General features: G+C 46.8%; 2 protein-coding genes across 2 annotated transcripts in view; both read left to right on the forward strand.

Annotated features, from left to right (window-relative positions):
- Nucleotides 1–383: 383 nt before the first annotated feature.
- On the forward strand, nucleotides 384–26026 carry Copg1 (COPI coat complex subunit gamma 1). The gene is made up of 24 exons (XM_051203384.1): nucleotides 384–526; nucleotides 1585–1637; nucleotides 2142–2222; nucleotides 2442–2513; nucleotides 2662–2741; nucleotides 4874–4949; nucleotides 5143–5235; nucleotides 5543–5629; nucleotides 6679–6836; nucleotides 6924–7057; nucleotides 8598–8665; nucleotides 8839–9027; nucleotides 10788–10883; nucleotides 15551–15794; nucleotides 16657–16732; nucleotides 17339–17442; nucleotides 18211–18336; nucleotides 18583–18651; nucleotides 20240–20382; nucleotides 20654–20825; nucleotides 21373–21470; nucleotides 22560–22698; nucleotides 22959–23057; nucleotides 24500–26026. The coding sequence occupies exons 1-24, from the start codon at nucleotides 490–492 to the stop codon at nucleotides 24628–24630; spliced, it is 2625 nt and encodes an 874-aa protein (XP_051059341.1). The 5' UTR covers nucleotides 384–489; the 3' UTR covers nucleotides 24631–26026.
- Mgll (monoglyceride lipase) overlaps nucleotides 18905–26384 on the forward strand; it is an 883522-nt gene continuing 876042 nt past the window's right edge. Inside the window, exon 1 of the mRNA XM_051203379.1 lies at nucleotides 18905–18911. The gene's annotated coding sequence lies outside the window, so the exon portion shown is untranslated. The remainder of the gene's footprint in view (nucleotides 18912–26384) is intronic.

Genomic DNA, 26384 nt, shown 5'->3' on the forward strand with positions numbered 1-26384 from the left:
CAAGAAATTAAAAATACAAGATGTTGCGGTGTTTCAGAAAGGAAAAACAGGACAGAGAGACTGGCAAAGATAAGCAATAGGTGAGGCTTCCTGAAAAAGACAATAAACAGTAACAGGGAACATTCACAGTGCGGACGTGCTGTGCAGCAACTCTCAGCCAGGGCAACTGCAAACAACAGAAACACATGGGGGGCGCAGAGGTGGAACATCTTCAACTTCAGGTTCAGGCCCCGCCCCCAGTGACAAGCCACGCCCGTTTTATGGGCGTTCTCAGCACTCCCCTTCCGCCCTCCACTCAGGTCTCTGTGTCTAGGTGCAGAGCAAGGTGGGCGTGGTTGTGCGCAGGCGCAAAACACAGAGTGCGCAGGCGCAGTTCACAGTGCAGTGCTCAGGGTGACGTGGCGGGCGGGAGTACGGAAGCCGCTGGGGGAAGCTGCTCTCACCGCTGCTCTGAGCATCTCTCTGCTGCGTGGACTTTCCCCTGGCACCATGTTGAAGAAATTCGACAAGAAGGACGAGGAGTCGGGTGAGGGACCCTTGAAAGCCTGGGGAGGCCAGATCCTCGCACAGATTCCTGGGACCTTCCTGAACGCCCTTCTTCCGGGCCTCTGTCAGAACCAGAGCTAAGGCCCAAAAGGGGCAGGGGTTTGTGCGCCGCTCCGTAGCTGTCCTCTGAGGAGACGTGCTGCTCTCATTCGCCAGCTCTGGACAGGATTGCTGCGTGACCTTGTGCGAGTCACGCTCTTCTCTGGGCCTCAGTTTCCCCATCCTATTAGAGGAGGGGCCCAGGCAGGATGCTACCCTGTATTCACATCCGACCTCTTGGTACTTAGCAGAGCTGCGTTGGTATCAGCCAGTCTGGGTGTAAAGAGTCCTGCAGCTAAGAACCCTGACAGTTTCATTCATTCAGTAAGCTACATATACTGTACATCAGGTACTTTACAGATCCTGAGGTTTTAGCCGTAGCTAAAACGAATGGGGACACTCAATGCCTGTAGTAGGAATATTATTATGGTCACGTAGTTGTGGGACCAGACAGCAACAAGATAATCACACACATAATTAATTAAAAGTGTAACACCATCTGCTGTCAGGGACACTCAGGTCACAGGTCAATTAGTGTTGGTTTTCACTGACACATAGACTCACTCAAGTTCTGGTTGCATGAATGAATGCAAAATGTTGCACCACAAGAGGCACAGAAACTGTGCTGGGTGTCTGTGAGCAAATGGTCTGGGGAAGAGGGGAGTTTCCTTGACAAGATTTGTAGACAGATAGTAGAACCTTGGCTGCCACTGGTAGATAATAGAGACTTCTTCCCTTTCCCAGTATTTATTTAGGGTCAGGGTTTGGGGATGTCACACAGTTGGTAGAGTGCTTGCCTAGCATGTATGAAGCCTTGTGTTTGATCCACAGCACCACATAAACCAGGAGGTGGAGGCAGGAACATCAGAAGCTTAAGATGGCCCTCTGCTACATTCGGAGTTCAAGACCAGCATGAGACTCTGTCTCAAAAAAAGAAAAAGAAGGAAAGAAATTAATTCAGGATCACAACCTGTAATCAGTCTTCTCTGTTCACTGTAGGTGGAGGTTCCAACCCCCTCCAGCACCTGGAGAAGAGTGCCGTACTCCAAGAGGCAAGTCCCATCTCACCTGTCCATTTGGTCAGGGATACCTGCTGTCAGAATGCTAACATATGTAGAGTGCTGGTTGTTCATTTTGTTTGCTAAGTATCTGTAGTCAGAAGGGCAGCACAAGCAAAGATTGCAGGTATGGTTAGTAGATGAGTTAAGACAAACTCAGGGCTGGAGAGATGGCTCCACAGTTAAGAGCACTGGCTGTTCTTCCAGAGGACGTGGTTTCAATTCCCAGCACCCACGTGGCAGTTCACACCTGTCTGTAACTCCAGTTCCAGGTCTTCTGACACTTCATACAGAATATATACAGGCAAAATAGCAATGTACATAAAATAAAATAAAAAAGAAAGGGAGAAAAGTAAACTCTTACCATTTCAGAACACATTTATGTGGACTAATGAGTTATCAATACACACGCTGTGGTTCTCCAGGCACTTCATGAACTGAGGGTTGGCTATGGAAGGGAAGTGTACCAGGCTGGAGGTAACAGTTACTTCTTCACAGGCTCGAGTCTTTAACGAAACTCCTATCAACCCCAGGAAATGCGCCCACATCCTCACCAAGATCCTTTACCTCATAAACCAGGTAACAAGACGAGGGTAGCAGGGAATACAGGTGTATGAGTGTGTGTGTATGTGTAAATGGGGATGTACCCTTAAGCTTTTGACAACTCTGTGGTTGGAACCAACAGTCAAGTTCTGTGTTCTCTGAGTTCCCAGCTCTCACTGCCTGGAGTTCCTGCAGGCTCTGAAAAGTCTACTCGGCTGATCTGTCCCAAACAGGCTTCTTTTATAATTACCACAGGGGGAGCACCTGGGTACCACAGAAGCAACCGAGGCTTTCTTTGCCATGACCAAGCTCTTTCAGTCCAATGATGTAAGTACACGTCCCCTGCTTTTCTGGAAGTGTGGCAGCGGTGACAGTGTGGGGGGAGGACTATCTGCCAGCATGGGCAGATGGCAGACTTCTTGCCCTGGTCTTCTCTCACGGAGCAGGAGTGACAGGGCTTTCTCTATCTTTTTAGCCCACGCTGCGCCGCATGTGCTACTTGACCATCAAGGAGATGTCTTGCATTGCAGAGGATGTCATTATTGTGACTAGCAGGCAAGTCTTGGGCAGGGGATGGCTCCTGTGATGAGAGGGAACATGTACAGCGAAGAGGGTATATGGCTGGTGACCTTTCCTCCTAGGTCCACCCCATGCCAGCTTCTAGAGTGTTCTACTTCCTTCACACTTCTCTGGCCTTACTCCCCCTTAGATAATGCAGCCAGCAAGGAACTTTCAGAAAGTCTTCAGTGAGTTCTAAGGAAAAGAAAAACCGAATGCAAGGTGTTTATGAAGAAGTCTGCTTGCCAAGTCCTGGTATCTGCATTAGGCTGAGTAATTAGGGACAGATGCACTAATACTAGTGTCCTTGAGAACTGAGAGTCAAACCTGGTCATTATCATGCACATTTGTACTCCTAGTACTTGGCAGAAACAGGAGGATTGCTGCTAGTTTGAACCACTTGGACTATATAGCAAGATGTCTCAAAAACAAAACAAAGAACAAACAAAATACAACAAAATCCCTAAGGCCCTGTTTTCTTCTTTTTTAAAAATGATTTTTTAGTTTTGCAATTTTATGTGCATTGGTGTTTTGCCATGGCTGTTGGGTCCCCTGGAACTGGAATTACAGACAATTGTGAGCTGCCTTGTGGGTGCCGGGAATTGAGCCCAGGTCCTCTGGAAGAGCAATCAGTACTCTAAACCCTGAGCCAACTCTCCAGTCCCTTCTTATTTCTTCTTGACACTGCTATGCAAGAAGGGGTCCATACAGCCATATTCAGGTGTATTATGATGGTATTTACTAGGGCATGAGAAATGGCTCAGTGGTTAAGAACACTTGCTGCCTTCCCAGAGGATCTGAGTTTGGTTCCTAACATCCACATCAGGAGGTTTAAAACCATCTGTAGGGAACTGGGATTGGTATGTAAAATAAGGAAAAAAAAAACCATATATATATCATTTGTAACTCCAGCTTCAGAGGAATCTGATGTGGTAGGGGGCACCTGTACTCATTTACACACAATCCCACATAGACACAGACACCTACACATTACTAAAACTAATAAAAATAGATCTTATAGCTTTTTTAGGAAGATGATGCTTAATGTATATCAGTCCATGTGTAGTTCTGGGATTATAATAGCAACAAGAGAGCCATGGTATTCCTGTGACAAAACTTTTCCTCGGGAGACGGGAGACACAACACACGCACGTGTCTACTCAGGGTACCCACAACTGATCAAAGCCCAGTTTGGTGAACCAATGAGTTTTATTGGGGTTGTTTATGGTAATATGGGTGAGGGGTTACTCAGGAGCAGAAATGACTCAAGGACAACTGCCTTACCAAAGCCCACCCCATCGTGGGTGACAGCTCACAAGCCTGGGAACCTAGAGCACACAGAACAGCCTGTAGGCAGTTCATCAGTTTGGAGAGTGTCTTTTCCAGGTGCCTCAGTTGGTCTAAACATCTTCCGGGTAGTTTGGCTGGTGTCTGCTTCTAGGCAGCAGGTCTGCTCTGAGTCTGCTGCGCAGCTCAGCTCTTGGTCTGAGAGCTCAGCTCAGTTTTTATTTACTATGGCAGGGTGGGGCCTAGTGAATCTGGTCAGATTCAGGGGCTTGCTGAAGGTATTTTGAGTTGTTTACCTTCCTGCTTAAGAAGCTTCCCTGAAGGATGGAATGTTTCAATATTGGAGGAAAGTTATGCAAAGCATAGCCTCTGTTGCCTCAGGATTTACACGCAAATAGCAGGTTTATGGAACTGTAATGGGCTGTGAAAACAGAACAGGAGGATACCAGCATGGCTTTGGACCAGAAAAGATCTCCAGAATGATTTGGATTCTGAAGGAGTGAGGCCAGGCTGAACAAGCACATGTGAAAAGGCCTGAGAGGAGAGGGCAGTCCCTGAGAAGCTGCTCAGTTTGGTGGCTTTGGAAGCCTCCAGTTCATGGTGATCCTACTGCCTATACTTCCAGAGTGCTGGGATTACAAGTGTGTGCCACCATGCCCAGCTCTGTTTTGAGCTCTGTAAATCTCCCCGGAGCTGTTGTTTGGGTTAGAGCTTGGCTTGGGTGAGAAAGAAGGGAATAGTACTTAGGAGGGTGGTGTGGTAAATCCAAGCAGAGGTGTTGTAGACTAGAAGAGAGGATGGCCTGGGACCCATATGTCAGCAGTGCCTCCTTTCCCCACCAGCCTGACAAAAGACATGACAGGGAAAGAAGATAATTACCGTGGTCCCGCTGTTCGAGCCCTCTGCCAGATCACTGACGTGAGTTCCTCCACCCTCTGCCTGCTTCCCAGGCTCTCAAGTGAGGCCTCGTCCCAAGCATGTTTTTGGTTGTCTGCAGCTCTCCTGCAGGTGGAGGAACAGGGTGGGAGTGTCTCATAGGAGCTTCTGAAAATGTTTGCTTTGCTCTATACCCCATGGCTTGCATGTCTGAGCTTGCCTTCTCCCACCACAGAGCACCATGCTGCAGGCTGTTGAGCGCTACATGAAACAAGCAATTGTGGACAAGGTACCCAGTGTCTCCAGCTCTGCCCTCGTGTCTTCCCTGGTATGTAGCTCTGAGTAGGCCTGCAGGGGTGCAGAGTCTTGTTAGAAGATGATCAGAAACTCAGGGTCCATTGGGAAAGAGCTGGGGTGAGCGGCTTTGACCCCATCTCCCTTAGATGGCAGATTCTTGGGACTTGGATCAGGTGGGAAATCTGCCAAGTTGGGAGAATGAGGGTGGCAGCTACACCGTCTGTCCACGGTCTTGAGATCAGGACATGAGGAGATTCTGACTGCATCTGAGAAGGGACATGGGTGTGACAAGAAGGGCATGCTTCTTTTTGACCCTTACCAAGTCCCACTGCCCACAGCATCTGCTGAAATGCAGCTTTGATGTGGTCAAGCGATGGGTGAACGAGGCCCAGGAGGCGGCGTCCAGTGATAACATCATGGTACAGGTGAGAATGATGCTGGAAACAAGCAGGTGCATCACACACTGTCATGTTCACGCTCCACAAGTACTAGTGCCCTCTAGCCAGGAGAGGCTGTCATCCTTTTGTCATTGGGTGTAGGGAGATGGGGACTTAGGAGAAGTGGCCAGGCTAGCACGTGGGTATTTGGGAAAGATTCTTGCTGGAGCTGCTGAAACAGGCAGGTGCATTGAAAGGCAGGTATGAATGTTTTGTAGTTACAGCCTGCCTGGCCCAGGTAGACTGATGGCCATCTAGTCCAAGCCATTTGCCTAGCTGGCTCTGTTAGTGACATGAGGTTTCCCTCTGAGAAACTTTCTGCAATAACCTAACCTGGTATGCATCCCTCCAAAAGTTGGGAAAGCAAGAGTTAAATGAGAAAACATAAATAATGAGGGATGGGAAAGGCTGGCTGGTTTTTCCCTTTCCTTCAGTGGTTGTCTTTCTCTTCACTCTGTGTAGACCTTGCCTTTGGGGTGAACATTGACCCTTCAGCACATCTCCAAAGGTTAAAGACACCCACATGGAATGCACATACACCTGCCATGCCTTGGCCCTCAAAAGCCACTTGACTAAGTGTGAGCAGACGTTACTTTAGTAGTTTAAGTCTCTACAAGTGGCATCCCTGGGTTTCTAGCCCTTCAGAGCCAGCTTGGCCATGAGTGGGTCAGATAAGCAGGGACACTCAGGTCAGTCCCCTGGGTGTTAGAAGGATTTTTGTCCTGAGTCCCACAGGACCACGTTCAGGTCTTGTCCCAGCTCTCTGGGGCAGCTCATTCAGTTCTGGTGTCTTGTCCCACATAGTCAGGATACCTGCAGGATCCTTGCCAGAACTCTAGTGCAAATGAGAATATCATGTATGTGGTGTGTTGGCATTATGCTAGAGTTGGCTTTACAGAGTGCTTGAGGAAATTGCTCCAGCCCCTCTATGTGGGTGTGACTGCTATACTTTCTTAAAATAAGAAGGGTGAAGCCAGAGACATACAGTAGCCTCAGTGCCTTATGTGCTTGTTTCTTGTGCTGACTCTGTTCTGTAGTACCATGCACTAGGACTTCTGTACCATGTACGGAAGAATGACCGTCTGGCCGTGAGTAAGATGATCAGTAAGTTCACCCGACATGGCCTGAAATCCCCCTTTGCCTATTGCATGATGATCCGAGTGGCCAGCAAGCAACTGGAGGAAGAAGATGGCAGGTGAGAACTCTGGTCTCCTGCCAGCTAGATGATGCTGCCTGCATTGCTGAATTGTCCCCAACTTCTCATGGTTATGTTCTTTTGTAGCCGCGACAGCCCACTGTTTGACTTCATTGAGAGCTGCCTGCGTAACAAGCATGAGATGGTGGTGTATGAAGCTGCCTCAGCCATTGTCAACCTGCCAGGCTGTAGTGCCAAAGAGCTGGCCCCCGCCGTATCAGGTCTCCATGCTTCCCCTTCCCTGCTGCATAGTTTGCCTGCTGGGCACAGGCCCTGAGCCAGAGGTTGTTTTCAAACAGAGCATGATCTAGGGATGTCACAGGCATTGCTTTTGAAGCGGGCTGTTTTCAGTTCCCTCTCAGGGCTGAAGAGACAAGACTGTGTGGTTCATACTAGCCCTACTAAGCTAACTGGCTCCAGAGGAAGAGCTGGGGGTGGGGTCCAGTACCTGGAAAGCATAGTGTGCTCATGGGGTAGCGCTGGAGCTCATAGGCACTGCTCTTAGCAGGTGAGCAAGCCCCATCTTCAGACCTTTCTCTCTAGGCCTCACTTCCTTTCTGAAACATGAATGGCCCTCTTTCCTATAGATAGTAAAGGCAGGGTCTGTAAAAACCACCCAGCCCAGTAGCATGGATGCAGTGTGTGTTACTAAGGAGAACCCGGCAGCTTTGTGTTGTTTCTTCTCTAACCATCAAGTCCCTGCCTTGTCTACCTGTCCCATGCTGGTGTTAGGATAGGAGTAGTGAGTATGCATCCAGAGCTTAAAGAGGCAAGAGGCTGGTGCAGAACAGTGGCTGTGTTGAGAGTTCAAAAAGGTTCTATGTTAGATCTCAAGAGTCAGGGATGAACACATAACCAGGACCAGCCCAGAGGTGAAGGAGTGTTGGAATGATTGAGCTCTCTTTCTAGAGCTCCCCACAGTGGTGGTATAAACCTGGTGGAAAGATGGGGTTCAGGTATGGAAGGAGCAATCTCCCTTCCTCCTTGGGGACAAAAAAAGAATAAGTGTTTTCATTCGCTGATTAATGTGCTCCTATATCTCCATATTTCCAGAATAATGAAAGACAAAGTAGAGGCTTTAACAGATATGCTATCCTATTTAAGAAAATGTTAGTTTCAAACAAATGACAAGAGAATAAAAGCTAAGCAACCAGGAAAGGAACTCGGATAGTCTAGAATACAGTCCCATCCAAGATTATGCTTGAACATAGACTTTAGCTGTGTGCTTTGGGCAGCCAGGGTTGAGAAAATGGTATGGTCCCTGATATACAAAGTAGGGGTCAACTCTTTGTCACTGTCCGAGAGAGAAATAAACTTGGTTCTTGAGGGGGAACTTAGCTCCCTAGCTTGTTGCTAAGGGATGTTCCACTGGGTGCTGTGAACATGGAAGGAGAGATGTGGCTAAGTGCTTGGGCTGCAGATGTGGACAGCCCTTGTGTAACAGATGTGTAACCCTGCTCCTGTCGGTGGATGCAATTAAAAGTCACTTCAGTTGCTTTGCTGCTGTTCTCTGGGAGTTGGAAGAATCAGACAGGCAAGCCGCCCACTTAGCAAGTGCCTAGCACATGGCAGGTGCTTAGTATGTAACAACAGTGACACTTACAAGGCCTTGCTAAACAAGGTTCAGGACAAGGCAGTTCTGTTGGCATGAGACAAACCCAAGAGCTTGTTTACCTTTGATCTCATGCTGGTCCCCTGGGGTGCCAAGTGTTTCACTGCCTGGCATCCAGGGCAGCCTGACGTGTGTCTGTCTCCCTGCAGTGCTCCAGCTCTTCTGTAGCTCACCCAAGGCTGCTCTTCGCTATGCTGCTGTCCGCACACTCAATAAGGTATGAGTTTGGGTAGAGAAGAGGGGATGGGGCTGGCCTAGCTGACAGTAGGTTTCCTCCCTCTGAATGGGCTGGGAGAGTAGACACTGTGCCCAAAGGACCTCTGGCCAGGACTACCCTGTAGGTGAATGACAGAATGGGTACTTCCCGGTGTCTCTATCCTCCCTCTGCAGGTGGCCATGAAGCACCCATCGGCAGTGACTGCCTGCAATCTGGATCTGGAAAACCTGGTCACAGACTCAAACCGTAGCATTGCCACATTGGCCATTACTACCCTCCTCAAGACAGGGAGTGAGAGCAGCATTGACCGCCTCATGAAGCAGATTTCTTCCTTCATGTCAGAGATCTCAGATGAGTTTAAGGTATCAAGTGCCCTCATAGCCTGCAGTCCCCAAGATAAGGGGAATGTTCCGAACCTACTGTCCATGCCACCAGCTTGAGCTGTACAGGCCTGCCTCCAGGGCTTTAGCCCTCTGTCCCTTTGAACCTTAAGATGAGTGCTTTTTAGGCCAGGAAGGAGTTTGCTTATTGATTTTTGAAGTTTATATTGAGCTCTTGCTGTCTGTTGTAAAGTTTCAGGAGAGGGGGCAGCAGTGGACGGGACAGACACCTTTTGTTGGGAAGGATAAGCTTTAACAAATGAACAAACATGTAAACAAGCCATAGCCTGAGATGCAGGTGCAGTGAGGAGCTGACCTCTATTAGCAGCTGCTGGGGAGGCATGGATGCGGAAGGCATTGAGGCCAGGGACAAAGACCGGAGTGGGTGTTGGAAAGTTCCAAGGAGATAGGCCAGCTAGGGTCAGATGCTTTGGAGAGGGTGAAGGTGATGATGTCAGCACACAGACCTACAGCTTGTGGTATTTTTATTTTTTTCTAGACAGGGTCTTACTTATTCCAGAGCTCAGGTTCAATAGAACCCAGGATAGTGTCAACCTTGGAGCAGTCCTCCTTTTATTGTCTCCCAAATGGTTGAGATTACAGATGCCTGCTTCCATATCTGGCTTATATTTTCCTTTGTTTTTTGTTTGTTTTGTTTTGAGACAGGGCTTCTCTGTGTAGCCCTGGTTGTCCTGGAACTCACTCTATAGACCAGGCTAACATCGAACTCACAGAGATCCTCCTGCCTCAGCCTCCAGAGTGCTGGGATTAAAGGCATGAGTCACCATTGCCTGGGATAATTTTAAAATTTTTACTTTAAAATAATTCATAGGAGGTTGCAAATATATAAAAGAAAAGGTCCTGGGCATTTCTCTCAACTCCAATGCCCACATTCCACATAGTCATAGTATAGTGTTATTGAAGAAACCAGCAATTGTGCAATCTAGAGTGCTTATTCAGATTTCATTGTTTATAAGGTATACATGGGATATCTTTCAAAATTGCTGCCAGAGTTAGATTTACCATCACTAGACAGGGCTTATTCCCTCCATTCCCAGCCTCTCATCTCATCCCTGATTTCTGACAGTCACTCATCTATTCTATTTTACATAGTTAGATTATTTCAGTGTTATGTAAATAGAGTCATGAAATGTGTCACCGGGGAGTTTTCATCAGAGCAGAGAATGGTAGGAACAATTTTTGATATAGCAGCATGAATTCTAGAGTGTAGGTTGTGAAAAATGGACAGAAATCTACTCTGCCCGTGGGCTGTATGAAGGCGTATCAGCTGTTGATGCAGTGAGATTTGCACATGAGAATAACCTTTCTGGATAGTGGAGGATGAGTTGGAGGAGACATGTGTCTCAGAAGGCTTAGGATGATGTAAGAGCCATGAGCCAGTTAAAGAAAAAGGAGGTAAAGCAGAGGGAAGAAATGATTGCCAAAGAGATCTCTAGAAGAGAACAGAGTTAGGTGAAAATGTGTAAGGCAGGAGGGAAGCAGGCAGGCAGGGTTTGGGGACCCAGGCCTTCACTTGGGCTACAGAGTCTGCCATGTTTTCCTGCCCTGGGTGACCTCAGGACTGTGTTCCCCAGCATGGAGTGAGTGGTGTTCCACTTGGTTTCTTGCTCTTGTGTTGGGCCTAGATCATGGTCTTGCCTAAGGAGGGACTCTATGACATTTAGTGAGCAAGTCACTAGGATTGTCAGGGGCTGCTACTCAAACATGTCTCTCTACCCCAGGTGGTGGTTGTCCAGGCCATCAGTGCCCTGTGCCAGAAATATCCTCGCAAACATGCCGTACTCATGAACTTCCTGTTCACCATGCTAAGGGAAGAGGTAAGAGTCAGGTCACTGGGGTTCTGCTAGCTTTTTAGGTACAGAGAATGGTCTGGATGCCAAGGTATTAAGCTCAGAACACTATTAACCAGCAGTTTTCTGGAGCCTGCGGCACTTTAAACTCCAGTGCACAGATGATGTAATAGCACCAGCTGTTCATAATTATAGTAGTAATGATGACTCACCGACTCACCAGCATGGCAACAAGTCCAGTGGGTGCCCCAAGGCAGAAAGCACGATGTGTGTAACCTATTGTGAAGTCAAGCTTAGAAGGCTGAGTGCCATTCAGGATCTTGGAAAATGTGCTAAAAACATGGTATTGGTTCTGGGGTTTGTTGTTTTGTTTTGTTTTTGTTTTGAGACAGGGTCTCTACATAGCTTTGGCTGTCCTGGAACTCACTATGTAGACCAGGTTAGCCTTTAACTGACAAATTCACCTGTTTGCTTCCAGAGTTCTAGAGTTAAAGGCATGCTCTACTATGCTGGTCTCTTTTTGTGCTTGACATGAATATGTTTTTGGTTGTTTGGTTTTTTGAAACAGGGTTTCTCTATGTAGCCCTGGCTGCCCTGGAACTTACTCTGTAGACCAGACTGACCTCCAATTCAAAGAACCTCCTGTCTCTGCCTCTCAAGTACGGGGATTAAAGATGTGTGCCACCACCAGGATTGTTTGTTTTTTTAATTGTCTGAACAAAACCAGCAAATGCACAGGTTCAAAAGAAAGTGTGTATTGGGGGCTGGAGAGATGGCTCAGCAGTTAAGAGCACTCACTGGCTGCTCTTCTGAAGGACTTGGGTTCAATTCCGGGCACCCACATGTCAGCTCACAACCATCTGTAACTCTAGTCTCAGAGGATCTGATGTCCTCTTCTGGCTATCACAGGCACCAAATATGCATGTGAATCATATATACTTGTAGGCAAAACACCCATACATACAAAATAATTTTTTTAAAAAACAGATAGTGGCTGGGACTGGTATGTAAAACAAGATTGTTTTTAATTTAAATAAAAATTAATTAAAAAAAATCTAAACAGTGGAACAGATTTGGCCCACAAATATACAGAGCCCTTTGCCCCAGTCCAAGGTGGACCAAGGGCCAACAGGAGAGCAGCTTTTGCATTGGTTCCTTGGGCTTTCTTAAGGCTTAAGGATAAGACATCAGTGCCCTAAGAGCCATCATCTGCAACCCCACTGTGTTAGAGACTATGGGGATATGAGCTCTCCTGATCCCCCTAATAGTCCTTGTCACTAGTATTTTAAGAGTGAGGACTCTGGGGCCAGGGAAATGGTTCAACTGGTATAAGATGCCTTGATTTTAATCCCTGAATTTCATGGTGGAAGCAGAGAAAAAACTCCTGAAAGTTGTCTTCCATGTTTGTGATGTGGCATGTGTAGGCATGCATTCATACATATATATTATACATATATACAAAATGACAGCGTGTGTGTGTGTGTGTGTGTGTGTGTGTGTGTGTGTGTGTGTGTGTCTGTCTGTCTGTGTGTGTTTTAGAAGGACTGGCGAGAGAGCTTAGTAGTTAAGAATACATACTGTTCTTTCAGAGAACCCAAGTTTGGACTCAGTATGTAGCAGTTCATAACTGTTTATAACCCCAGCTCTAAGGGCTCCAACACCATCTTCTGGCCTCTGAGGGTTAGTCGGTACCTGCACTTAAGTGTATCTTGGTTGGTAGAATATGTGCCAAATGTGAACACAACCCTGATTTTGGTTCCAGCACTGTATAAACTGGGTAGCTGATACATACCTACAATCCCAGCACTTGAGCGGTATGAACAAAGTCAGGTGATCAAGGTTATCCTTGGGTACACAGTGATTTTCAGGTTAGCCTGGGCTATACTGGACCCATGTAAAAGAAACCGAATCTGAGACTAGTGTCCTGCAAACGTGTCATCTAGTCAGAGCCAGTGGCTGGCTGCAGCAGAGATGGAAGTAACATTTGAGGGTTTGTAGTGTGTGCTATCTTACTGATCTGTGGCTCACACACTGAGCAGACAGAGCCTTTGTCTTCTTTTCCCCTTGAGATTAGTTCTTAATACGTAATCCTAACTCGCCTTAAATTTAGGATTGTCCTGCCTCAGCATGTTGAATACTGAAATCATAGGCATGCACCATGCCTGGTTTAGATAACTTTTTTTTTTTTTTTTTTTTTTTTTGTTCTTCAGAACAACCTGTGAGGCAGGCACACTAATGGCTGAGTCCCTTAAAAGTCAAGTGAGGGGCTGGCGAGATGGCTAAAGCCACTGCCACCAAGCCTAATGACCAGAGATCAGAGTTCCACCACTGAAAGTCATAAAGCAGAAAGAGAGCCATAACAGGAGGAGAGAAGTGACTTGTACGCATTGTCTTCTGACTCCCACATGCTTTGATGCATGCTCATGACCACACACGGGCTGGATGGCACTTCCTTCTCTCTGGAGCCCATCCAGCCCATTCTTGTGTCATCACAGTCCAAAATACAAACTTGGTATAGGAAGAGTGCTGGGGATCAAATCAGGGCCTTGGTCCACTCACCTGCACCTTGCCCTGCTCTGGTATCTTCTTTAAATATGTGTGTGTGTGTGTGTGTGTGTGTGTGTGTGTGTGTGTGTGTGTGTGTGTTGAAATTACAGGATTATACAACTATGTTTGGCTTATCTCATAACTTTTTATTTTTAATATTTATTTATTTATTTATTGGTTTTTCAAGACAGAATTTCTCTATGGCTTTGGAGCCTGTCCTGGAACTAGCTCTTGTAGACCAGTCTGGTCTTGAACTCCTGCCTCTGTCTCCCAGGGACTAAAGACGTGTGCCTGCCGACATCCGGCTATCTATCATGTATCTATCTATCTATCTATCTATCTATCTATCTATCTATCTATCAAAGATTTATTTATTGTGTATATAGTGTTCTGCCTACGTGTATGACTGTGCGCCAGAAGAGGGCACTAGATCTCATCATAGATGGTTGTGAGCCACCATGTGGTTGCTGGGAATTGAATTTAGGCACTATGGAAGAGCAGCCAGTGCCCTTAATCACTGAGCCATCTCTCCAGCCCCCTTTTTAATTATTTTAAAAACATTTATTTTATGCTTATCTTCATGGAATGTATATGTGTATGTCTAAGTGTAATGTCTATGCAGGCCAGAAGGGGTTGTTAGATTCACTGGAGTTTTGGCAGCAGTGAGCTACCTGATGGGGGTGCTGGGAACTGAACTCCAGTCCTCTGGAAGAGTAGCGGGCACTCTTCACCACTAAGCCATCTCTCCGGCCTGCCCCCTTGTTAATTTTTTTTTTTTCGGTTAGATTTATTCATTTTATTTTATGTTTGAGTGTTTTGCCTGTATATCTGCTTGGTGTCCTTAGAGGTTAGAAGAGGACATGAGATCCCCTGGAACTGGAGTTATGAATGGTTGTGAGTCAGTGTGTGGGTGCTGTTTCTCTGTACAAACAAGTGCTCTTAACTGCTGAGTCTTTCCAGCCCCGACTCTAGTTTTTAGCTAAGACATTACCTGTTAAACGCTGTCTGCCAGTGTGCCTCTTCTAGCCTCTCACCCACAGTTCTTTTGTTTATGTATCTGACTGCTCCAGTTACCTTGAGGGGAATCATGAAGTGTTCTTTTTCTGCCTCCCTTTTTTCCCTTATAAATGTCCTTGGGTTTCATATGTACTAGAGCATGTATCATTTCCTTCTTTTTCAATGTTGAATAACATCCTTTTAAAGTACTGACTACATTTTGTTTGTCCATTCATCCACCTGTGAACACTCGGATTGCTTCTGTGCTGTCACTGTCATGACAGGTGCTTGGAAGATTATGAGTATAGAGTGCTGTTCTGTTGCTAATACCCAGAAATGGAATTACTGAGTTAGATAATTCTGTGCTTGACACCTTGAGGAATCACCATATTGTTTTCCACGTGGGGTGTGCCATCCATTCTGCCTTTTTACATGTCTCCCGTAGCCAGGCTTGTAGTTTCAGCTAAGTGAGTCTGTTAGGTATATAGCAAGTAAGAGCAAAGGAAGAAAACAGCAAACTGCAGGCAGGCAGTAGAACATAAAGTTATACACACCTTCCTGCAGGAGTGACTGGAAAAGCCATGGGGAAGAATGAGTTGCTGAGGCCCTTGTTGTCAGACTGTGTCCTCCTAGGTGAGGCTTCCAGTGAGTTATTCCCACTACAGGTGTTTGGGAGCCTTTTGCTTTGGGAAGGTGCCTGGGTATGAACTGACTAGCCATCTTCAGGGACAGTGTGTCTTAAGTGTTTAGTCTCCTGTTCTCAGTGGTGCTGTTTTCAGTCTTTGGGCTATGTTTCTGTTCTCCTTTGTCTTCTTACGGGGCAAGTGACATCATCCCTGGACGTGGGTCTTGGGAGACAAAACATGCTTGGATCTGAGGCCAGGATTGGGGTAGAGAGCAGCCTTTCCTCCAAAGCCAGCTTCTCAATGGGCTTTAAAGCACATGGCAGTTTACTAATAAAGCATATCTTTCTCTCAGCAAGAGAACCCATAAAACTTTCTGCTCTTAGAGGCCCTGGTGAACTTCCAACAAAGAGACAGAAGCCTAGGCTCCTGTTTCCAGCTGTGGAGCAGTGTCTTAGGTCTGGCTAGGCCTCAGCTGGCCTCCAGAGGATGTGAGCTCCTTACTCAGCTAGACATTTGTCTCTGCAGGGTGGCTTTGAGTACAAGCGTGCCATTGTGGACTGCATCATCAGCATCATTGAGGAGAACTCAGAGAGCAAGGAGACAGGACTGTCACACCTGTGCGAGTTCATTGAGGACTGCGAGTTCACTGTGCTGGCTACCCGGATCCTGCATTTGTTGGGCCAGGAGGGGCCCAAGACCAACAACCCCTCCAAGTACATTCGCTTTATCTATAACCGTGTGGTCCTGGAGCATGAAGAGGTTCGGGCAGGTAGGTCTGAGCTGGGTGATCCAGGACTCCTAACTTTTTTGTGGTGAATTGCCAGTAAAGGGACCTAAACCCCAAGTGGACATAGCCTCATGAGATGTTTTTATATTGTCAGCAGGACTTTAGATGTCATGTCATCTGGATAAATGATTTTCTACAATTTCTACAATTTAATTTTTTAATGGTTTATTATATATTTACTGTATATTAGTTGTAACATTGGTGCTTAGAGGTTATTGCTTTTTTTTTTTTTTTTTTTTTTTTTTGAGATAGGGTCTTGCTGTATAGCCAGGCTGGCTCATACTTGAAATCATCTTGCTTCAGCCTTCTGTATGCTGGAATCACAAGTATATACCACCGTACCTGGCTTTTTTTTTTTAAACGCACACCATAAAATTTACCTTTTTATATAAGGCAGTGATCTGACAGTCTACCATCTTGTTCTTAATTTCATCTTATTTTCCATTTCCTACTTTTGTGCCTCCTTAGGAAGATTTTTTTTTTCCTTTGGCAGTTGGTATTCACTATGTGATTGTTTATTTTCTCAGGCCTAGCTGTTCTGAAGTGAATAACCTGACAGTGTTGATAGTGTCTGTGGCCTTGATCATTTGGTGGTAGCCTGTAGAGACCTAGAACAGAAGCTACTAGTCTATGCCTCACCTTCCTCCAATAACTGGAAGAGGAAGTTGAGGCCTGGATAGCACCAGGATCCACCAGGCTTGCACAAGAGCTGTTCTAGGATGGTATTGGTGGTGCCGCCCACTAGCACTTCTGCATGGCTTCCCTGAGCACTAGTGGGCACCCTTAGCTCTCTGTCAGGTGGGCCTGAGGGGCTGTTAGTGAATCATATTTACCTTGGAACTAGGTGCAGTGAGTGCTCTGGCCAAGTTTGGAGCCCAGAATGAAGAGATGTTACCTAGCATCTTGGTGTTGCTAAAAAGGTGAGTCCGGGCACAGGACCCTGAGAGCATAACAGTGTTCCTTGGATCCAGAGCACTGCTCTTTGTCCTTTTTTAAAAAAAAAAAAATTGTTGATTATTTATTTATTTTTGAGGTAAGGTTTCTCTATGTATCCCTGGCTATCTTGGAACTTACTGTGTAGACCAGGCTGACCTCAAACTCACAGAGATCCACCTGCCTTTGCCTCCCAAGTGCTGGAATTAAAGGTGTGAACCACCTTGCCCAGCAAAGATTTAATGATTTGTGTGGGTGTTTTGCCTGTGTGTATATCTGTGCACTGTGTGTGGTGCCTAGTTCCTGCTGAGTCCAGAAGAGGGTGTAAGCATGTCTGCTATGAACACAAGGGTACCTCAGTGTATTTTGTCTCTTTTAGTTTGTCTTCTTTGCTGAGTGAGATCTTTATTAGGGAGCTGTCTGCCACTCAGCTGACATAATGACAATATTTTATGCTGTCATTGAAGAGCCTCCACTCTTGTCAGCTGAGCTTTAAGAGCTCTGTGTGGCCCTGCCACACCCATACAGCCCTAAAGGGTCCCTTTGACACCCTTGCTATGCTCAGTCCGTGGCACCTTGTGTTCTGGCCACAGATGTGTGATGGATGACGACAATGAAGTGAGAGACAGAGCTACCTTCTATCTGAATGTCCTGGAGCAGAAGCAGAAGGCTCTCAATGCAGGTTATATACTAAATGGTGAGTCTTCTTGTCTGCCCAGGACCCAGCCCAGCCCCCTCTTGGAGTCTTTGGCCCTTCCTATGGCCTTAGAGCAGGTGTGTTGTCCCTGAGCCAAGACATCCAAGACCATACATGCTTCTCTGGACTTGTATAGCAATCTGTTGGATTGATGTGACTTTGGAAGTGCCAGGCTTGAATTCATATCAGTGGAAGTAGCCAAATAAATTTTTCTTTGTGTGTTACTCTGGCTTGAACCCAGGGCCTTACACATGGTTGGCAAGTCTTCACCATCATGTTATATCCTCAATCCAAAACTTTTGTTGTTGTTTTGAGATAGTGTCTGATTACATAGCTTAGAATGGCCTGGAATTTATGACAATCCTCTTAGCCTAATGTCCAGATTGCAAAACACTCATTAACAAAACTGTTTAAGCCTGGTGTGATGGCTTTTACCTTCATCCAGCACTCCAGGGAGTCTGAGGCTTGAAGGATAGGGAGCTCCAAGTCAGCCTCAGCTACAAAGCAAAATGAAATTTCAAATAAAACAGAACAGTAAATAAAATGGAAACTTCTGTTGCCTTAGTAATTTTTTGAGTCACTTTGTATTTACCTGCCCACCAACCCTCTGGGAAGGAGGATGAAGAGTAAGGCTGAGAGGTTCCATGATTTTCTCTGCATCAGCACATCTAGCCTTCATAGTGGGGCACCCAGGCCTCTGTCCTCTCTAGGTGCAGCATGTCTGTCTGTCATGCCTGCCAGGAAGAATGACCTCTCCATTGGCTTTAGGTCTGACTGTGTCTATCCCTGGTCTGGAGAGAGCCCTGCAGCAATATACACTGGAACCATCAGAAAAGCCATTTGACCTCAAGTCTGTGCCTCTGGCCACCACCGCTATGGCAGAACAGAGACCAGGTAAGGCCCTGCACCCTTGGCTGCAGAGTGAACCAAGATGGGTGGGTGTGCTGAAAAGAGGGAGTAATCGTTGCCACCTCTTGCTTCAGGCAGTAGGGACAGCCATGCTGACCAGCTTGCTCTTTTCCTTGCATGCTTCTCTCTCAGAAGAGTTAGCATTTACCATGTCCGAGGAGTAACATGGGGTCAGCAGCACCATGCTGCTGTGACTAGAGCGTGGTTCACCAACTGTGCTTGCTCTTGCAGAAAGTACCGCCACCACAACAGTCAAACAGCCGGAGAAAGTGGCAGCCACTCGGCAGGAGATCTTCCAGGGTGAGTATTGGTCAGTGTGGTCAGAGTGACTTCAGAACCTGCCAGCTACCGATCACGTGGGACCTGGTCTCCACCTCTGATTAAGATTCTGAACTTCAGAGGATGTGTGTGCCTCAGTGGTAGAATGCCTCCTTAGTGTGCTGGAGACCCTGCATTTCAGCCCAGCAACAAGAATTTTTTTTAAGGCAGTGGGGACTTTATTGGTTCCCGAGTGCCAGGTGATTGGTGTTCATGTTTGACTCTGTGTGCTCGTGGCCTGGGTTCCAGGATGTCTGATGGAGTGTAGCTAGAGTTCAGAGACACTGGTGCTGTGTTTTTAATTCCTTATGTGTTCAGTCCATATTGCCTTATGAAGTTTTGACACTGAGAGACTATTGTCAAGGAACTTGAGCTTAGCCCACCTCCAAACCTCTTGTCCTGTATCTGTTCCTTATTGCTGCAGTCACAGTTCCTGAAGCCCTGTGATGCACATAGCTGACCAGTGACTACCTGGGAGAAATCATGCCTTAGAAAAGGGAAGAGGGCAGGGTCTGAAGCTGTTAGAGATGGATACCTTTTACAGACACTGCTTTCAGTCTATGAGGAATACCAGAATTAGCCTGGTAGAGTCATGGTGACCCTGGGCCAGGACCAAGCCTTGTTGCATAGTGGGAGTCTTACCCACAGGCCATAAAAGTTTTATTTATTTGTTTGTTTGTTGGTTGGTTGGTGCTGGGATTGAACCTAGGGCCTCAAGCATGCTGGGTATAGGCGTTCCAGCCCTTGTTATCTTCGTTATATCTACATAACTACAGCCCTTGTTATCTTCGTTATGTCGAGACAACATCTTAATGAGGTACACAGGCTAGCCTTGAATTCACTCTGTCCACCCGGCAGACCCTGAATTGGATCCTCCTGCTTTGGCCTCCTGAGTAACTGGGATTACAAGCTTGGGCTACCATGGCTGGTTTTTCTGTAACATTCTGAAGTAGCTCGTCATTGGCTATGATAGCACTCACTGTGATCTCAAGATTCAGCAACCTGAGGCTGACGGATCACAAAGTTGAAGCTAGCCTGGGTTACAGAGTTAGACCCTCCAAAGAAGTAGCTAATCATTGGCCATATGCCTTAACAGGCCAGTGCATAGGGTGGATTTGTCTTTCATTGAGTTTATAACTTTAACAGTATGCACCTTTGTAGTCTTTTCCTAATCTGAACCCTTTAAGAATCCTTGCTGAGGCTGGAGAGGTGGTCCACATTCAGTTCTTGACACCCATGTCGGGAGGCTAACAGTTGTCCCCTTCAATCTTGAGGGAGGGAGGGAGGAAATCATTGAAGTAAAGGTATGGGTTTTATGGTGGGTTAGGCCTGAGCCCTTGGGGTCTCACACTGAGTAAATTGCTTCAGAGGTCTTACATTAGACAGAGGCATCTTCTTGGAGGGTTCTACAGCTTGAGCCAGCCAAAGCTGAGAAATGTGCCGAGGAAGAGTGAGCAGCCAATTGGATATGCACGTGTCCTCCCTCTCAGGGAGGGTATGAGGCCTGGGGGTTCAACACAAATTGGTGTAAACATCCAGAAACCGAGTGAATGTGATCTGTGGATTTCAGAGCAGTTAGCAGCAGTGCCCGAGTTCCAGGAGCTAGGGCCCCTCTTCAAGTCCTCACCTGAGCCAGTGGCCCTCACCGAGTCAGAGACTGAGTATGTCATCCGATGCACCAAACACACCTTCTCTGACCACTTGGTGTTTCAGGTAAGCATGGTAGTCTGAGACCCTGCTGGTGCCTGTGCCCAGGAGCAGTCCTAGATCTGACGGGTCCTGGAGGGCTTACCATTGAATTGATTGGGGGTACTGCTTGATGACTATACCTGTCACCAGCAGGTGTGTCTCATCCATCTTTGCCCAGGACTTCTCTAGCCTGTGCATGTCAACTAGGCAGAGGGCTGGGAATGGGGTGGGGGCAGGATGTGTATCCTGGCTCTTCCCATATAGCAACAACTGAGCCCTACTCCTCCTTATCCAGTTTGATTGCACAAACACCCTCAATGACCAGACCCTGGAGAATGTCACAGTGCAGATGGAGCCCACTGAGGGATATGAAGTGCTCTCCTATGTACCTGCCCGGAGCTTGCCCTACAACCAGCCTGGGACCTGCTACACATTAGTGGCTTTGCCCAAGGAGGACCCTACAGCCGGTGAGCTCTCTGTAGATACCGCTCAGGCTTTGTGGGAGTCCATACATCAGGATGGCACAAAAACTCCTTGATTCAAACATGAGAATTGTTCAGTCCCAAATTCTTTCTGTATATTATGTTATTTCGTTCTCATAGCAACTCTATGAGGATAAGTACTGCCTATTCTTGCTCCTAGATGAGAAAACTGAGGCTTAAGTTAGGTGGGTTTGTTAACTTAGAATCAAAGCCTGTGTGATCTTCAGATGAGTCAGTATTCTCAAAGACAGGCACAAACACCACACATCTCTAATTCATCTCTCCAGTGATATTACAAGCTTTTCTCATCATGGACAGTGGCCTGCAGCTGAGACACGGTCTTAGCCACACTGCATTGTCTCTGTTCCTTTGGACTTGTGACTTGACGTTCCTGTCCTATGAGGTGGTGCCTTTGTCCAGCAAGCTGGGTTTGATGGCATAGAGCTGTTACTAATGCTTCCTGAAAGACAGGACATGTCCACCTGACCATGAAGGAGCTTGTCTTCATCCATCCCCTCTCTCTCCCCCACAGTGGCATGCACATTCAGCTGTGTGATGAAGTTCACTGTTAAGGACTGTGACCCCAACACTGGAGAGATTGATGAAGAAGGCTATGAGGATGAATATGTGGTAAGAGGGCAGGGACAGGGAATGAGGACATGGCTTCGTGGTTAAGAACTCTGGTGCTTTTTCAGAGGACCCAAGTTAATTCCTAGTATCCACACAGTAAATAACAAGTGTCTGTAACTTCAGCTATGGGGGGGGGGGGGGATCTGATGACCTCTCCTGGCGTTAGCAAGCACTGCATGACTGGTACACAGACCTATGGGTACAGATTTTTACATGTTTTTGTTCGTTTGGGTTTTTAAGACAGGGTTTCTCTTTGTAACTTTGGAGCCTATCCTGGAACTCACTGTGTAGACCAGGCTGGCCTCAATTCACAGAAATCCTCCTGTGTCTGTCTCCTGTGCTGGGATTAAAGGCATGCACCGCTACTTCCTGGCTTTTTACATGCATCTCTGATAAATTTGTTAGGATAAATTCCTAATTGACTCAAGAGGAAAGCATGAAGACATTAGTTGCTATAGTCAAATTGCTTTCTAGATAAATTGGGCCCCTGTGCTCTTCTGGGTTGCAGAGTCTCATAATCAATAGAATACATCTGACATTCACCCTTGTGTATTGTAACAACCGTAGGTAGAGAAGAGCCATTCCTCAGCCAAAGTGACGGAGGTGGGGACTGCCTTAAGACTTGTCCCATGGGGAGCTATAGTGGAGGCACTCCTTTTACTGTAGCAGTGGCTTTATGCACAGTAAACACCCACAGATTTCTATGAAGATCTGTTGGAGGAATGAACAAAGGAGCCTTCATGTGGACACAGTCCAAGCTGGCTGAATGGGAGTGTTAAATGTCAAGTTCACAGCTGAGGTGACAATGGGGTCCAGCCTATGTTGGGCCTCGAGGGCACTGCTAAAGTACAGAATCTGCTGAAGAAATGGCTGCTGCCTGATGAAGGAGTGCCACTTTCATTGAGTACTTTGGGATGGGTCCCAAGGTAACTTGCTCTGTGTCCTGAAGCCCACCCTGTCCCCACACACTGGCAGATAGATATCTGCTAAGTGAGCTGTGGGAAGGAAGGGACAAGTTTAGAGCAGAGGCCTAGAAATGCAGAACAGGAAGTCTCTCCTGAAGTCTGGCTTCTGTCTGTGTTTCTCCAGCTGGAGGATCTAGAAGTTACTGTGGCTGATCACATCCAGAAAGTCATGAAAGTAAACTTTGAAGCAGCCTGGGATGAGGTTGGGGATGAGTTTGAGAAGGAGGAAACATTTACCCTGTCTACCATCAAGACCCTTGAAGGTAAAATGCTGGTGGCCCCTCTGACCTGGCTGTTTTGCAGAACCCTCAGCTATTATACTTTAGCTGCCATGTGCCTCCCCTCTTCCCACCAAGAATCTGGAGCACATGTGTTGAGTATGGTAGCATGGACACTTGGGGCTGGGCTTGTGGCTCAGTGGGAAAGTGCATGCGTAGTATGAATGGGAGGCCCAGCAAGATAAACACACACACACACATTACATACACCCATAACTTAGTAGTGCTGGGGTTTCTTCCTACAGAGGCTGTGGGCAATATTGTGAAGTTTTTGGGAATGCATCCTTGTGAGAGGTCAGACAAAGTACCAGAAAACAAGAATACTCACACGCTGCTGCTAGCTGGTAAGGAACATCTGTGGGGAGGGCCTGGGTAGCTTTACAGGTGGAAATGCCATTGATTGTAGTCCTAGCTGGGGCTTGTCCTTTATTTTATAACATTGGCTGCACTGGGCATGGCATGATGACTCAGCGTTTCCCCCTGACTGCTGGTCTCTTGAAACAGCATCTCTGAAAGCAGCATGATTTACATTGGAGATCCAGATGTTCCCAATAGTCCATGATTTGGGATCCAAATGCCATCTCCCCAGCCCCCAGTGTAGGGTTTTTTTTGTTTGTTTGTTTGTTTGTTTTTGTTTTTTGTTTTACGAGATGGGGGTTTTCCTGTGGCTTTGGAGCCTTTCCTGGACTAGTTCTTGTACACCATGCTGGTCTCTGCCTCCCGAGTGCTGGGATTAAAGGTGTGTGACACCACCACCCTTTTAAGCATTTTGTCCTGGAAACTTTCAAACACAAAATTGAATAGCGCTTATAAAGAACCCAGTCTTTCCACTCTCAGAGCAGCTCTGCCCATTCTTCCCCAGAGTATTTTCATGCAAATTATCTGTAACCCCTGTGTAAATACTTGATATCCAGTGTTTAACATAAAAAAGGCCATAGATTCACAGTTGTGGACATGTAGCTGGAATTGAGGGGATTGAAAACTATAGGATTGAGGCTAGGCAGATTCTTGATGCAGAGTCTTGCTGTGTAGCACAAGATTCCTCGAATTTATAATACTCCTGCTTCAGCCTTTAATGAGCCATTATGCCTAGTGGTTTTTTTCCCCTCCAGTGCTGCTAATCAGACCCAGGGCCTCTTGCCTGCTAGGCAAGGCAAGTGTTATACCATTAAGACACACCCAACCTTGGTTTTTTGGAGGGGAGGATTGGTTAATTTGTGGGTGTGAGGTGAATGGTTTACAAACAGAATTGGGAAGATGTTCTGCTTCAGTGCAAGCACATAGCTCACCGCCAGGCTTAACGCTCTGGCCTTGATGAGGCAGCTCAGTCCCCTGGGTCTGTCAAACATCTGCTTTGTGGTTTTTTTCTTAATAGGTCTCTCCCCCTCATCAACACTCTCAGATTCAGCCACCATGTATGAACCTCTAACATGAGATTCTAAAATAAGACTTCCATATCCCTGCCTCACTTGAGCCTGGCAGGAGCTTGAACATTCTTTAGTTTGTTGTTTATTTGCTTTCTTTTTCTTTTTCAAGACAGGGTTTCTCTGTGTAATAGCCCTGGCTGTCCTGGAACTCTGAGTGTGGGGTTAAAGGCATTTGTCACCAATGTCCTGCTAATAGTTAACCTTCTTACTGCTATACTTTTTGTTAAGGGTTCCAGAGTTCAAAGAAGCTGTGAGATTTGCCTAGGCCCCCCCCCCCCCCCCCCCGTGCCTTTGCATAGAGGCTGCCTTTATCAGCCCCTTCAGCCTCACAAAACCCTATTTCCTTTCTCTTTTTCCAGGTGTGTTCCGGGGTGGTCATGACATCCTTGTGCGCTCCCGACTTCTGCTTTTGGACACGGTGACAATGCAGGTGACAGCAAGAAGCTCAGAGGAGCTGCCAGTAGATATCATCTTGGCATCGGTGGGCTAAAGACCAGCCTAAGCCCTACTCCTGCCTTTTTCCAACACTATGTTAAAGTTGCTTCGTCCCCATGAAGCCAGTGGAAACCCTTCCCCACACCTCTGTATTCAGAAACAATCACGAATCAATACAGATTTTTTTTTTATTTTTTTTTAAATTCCATCCTATCACCCAGGAATGCTAGGGTAGAATTTTTTTCACCTTGCCTGCAAGAAGCCATCACAAATGAATAAAATATTCAGACTGTCTCAGATATTTATCCCCAAAGAAACTGTCTTATCGCTATAATAAGTCAGCATGTATTTCTTACAACTGCTTCTTCTGCAGGCTTGTGCTCAGGGCCTCCATTTCTCCTTGAGGCCTCCCTTCACCAACTGGAACATGCAGGTACCCCCTTGGGGCTGTGTCAATTCCAAGCTTAGGATGGGGACAAAGGCTGGCGAATGACAACACCTAGTAGGTCTGATGACTCACTCATCTTCAGTCGTTTATAGATGGATGGGTCTCCAGAGGGCAGAGGTCCTTCAACAGGTGTTCCCAGGTGAACTCTGGATTGGGAGATATCCAGAGTGTCTGTTCTGGGTCAGTCTGTGAGTGGGAAGAACAGGCTGGAGTAAGAAAGCCTAGCTAGGGTATACCCCAAGGGCCATGGGCTTTAAACTCAAATCAGGTGGTTTTACACCATTGGAAACACCAGTAGATCTTCTTAAGAAGTGGACCTCCCCTGGGGGCTATTGAGATGGCTCAGCAGATAAAGGCACTTGCCAATACTGACTACCTAGTGGTGGAAGGAGAGAGCCATTTCCCAGAAGCTGTTTTCTGACTTCCGTCATGCACACCTTGTATGTGGTATGCCTGTGACAAGTGCATCTTAGAACATACGCCTGCAACTTTAGGCCAAATCCCACAACCTGAAATGATCGGACCATACCTGAACATAGTTAAGAAGCTGTCTGTGCTATGACCAGACAGTAACTCATGGTTGTGGTCGTGGCTACTCCATGTGCTTGGCTATTCCTGCTGTGGTGAGTTAAATCACATGATGTGAAATTTCCTGTCATCCTTAAGAGATTATAAAGAGTCAGATTTCTCATTTGGGGAGGGTTTGCTCATGGAGATGCTTTGAAGGCTGCTCCTTGAGTACATTTCTCTGCTTCATCCCTCTCCTGGGGATGCTTTGGAGCAGCTGCTCTTGCCTGGCCTCTCCCTACCCACCTCCCTCCCTCCCAGCCCTTAATAAAGGGCCTCTCCTGGCTTTAAAGGAAAGGCTGCCCTTCCCTTTCAGGCTCTATCATGCTTAGACCTCTGTTATTGTATTCTTCCTGCCTAATACCCTCTCCTCCCACCCCCAGGCTCGGTCATAGCCTGGGGGCCATTCCCTTCTAATAAACCTCACTAAAGGGAATTGTGTGTCAGCCTCCTTTTGTGAAGAAAACTGCTCTTGTTTTTATCTAAAGGACACCACAAAACATGTTAAAAAGGAAACAAAGTTGGTTTCTTGACCCTTAAAAGGCTTCCATGTGAAGAACTAGAAAGTCTCATTCGGGTGGCCATCCACGTTTGAGGGTGTCTAAAATGACTTGGAAGACAGGATTGGGAAGCAGTCCCGCTTCTTGGTGTCAGGTTCTGTCTTGTCTCAGGTGTGTGTGTGTGCTTGCTTTATGAGGGTGCATCAATGTCTAGCTTGTGCCATGGCTCAGCTCATGATGGAGCCACACCTCCCACTTGCGGGAGGAAACCCCTATTGTGCTTACGTCACGGCG

Source organism: Phodopus roborovskii, unplaced genomic scaffold (genome assembly GCF_943737965.1).
Source record: "Phodopus roborovskii unplaced genomic scaffold, PHOROB, whole genome shotgun sequence".
NCBI classification, from domain to species: domain Eukaryota; kingdom Metazoa; phylum Chordata; class Mammalia; order Rodentia; family Cricetidae; genus Phodopus; species Phodopus roborovskii.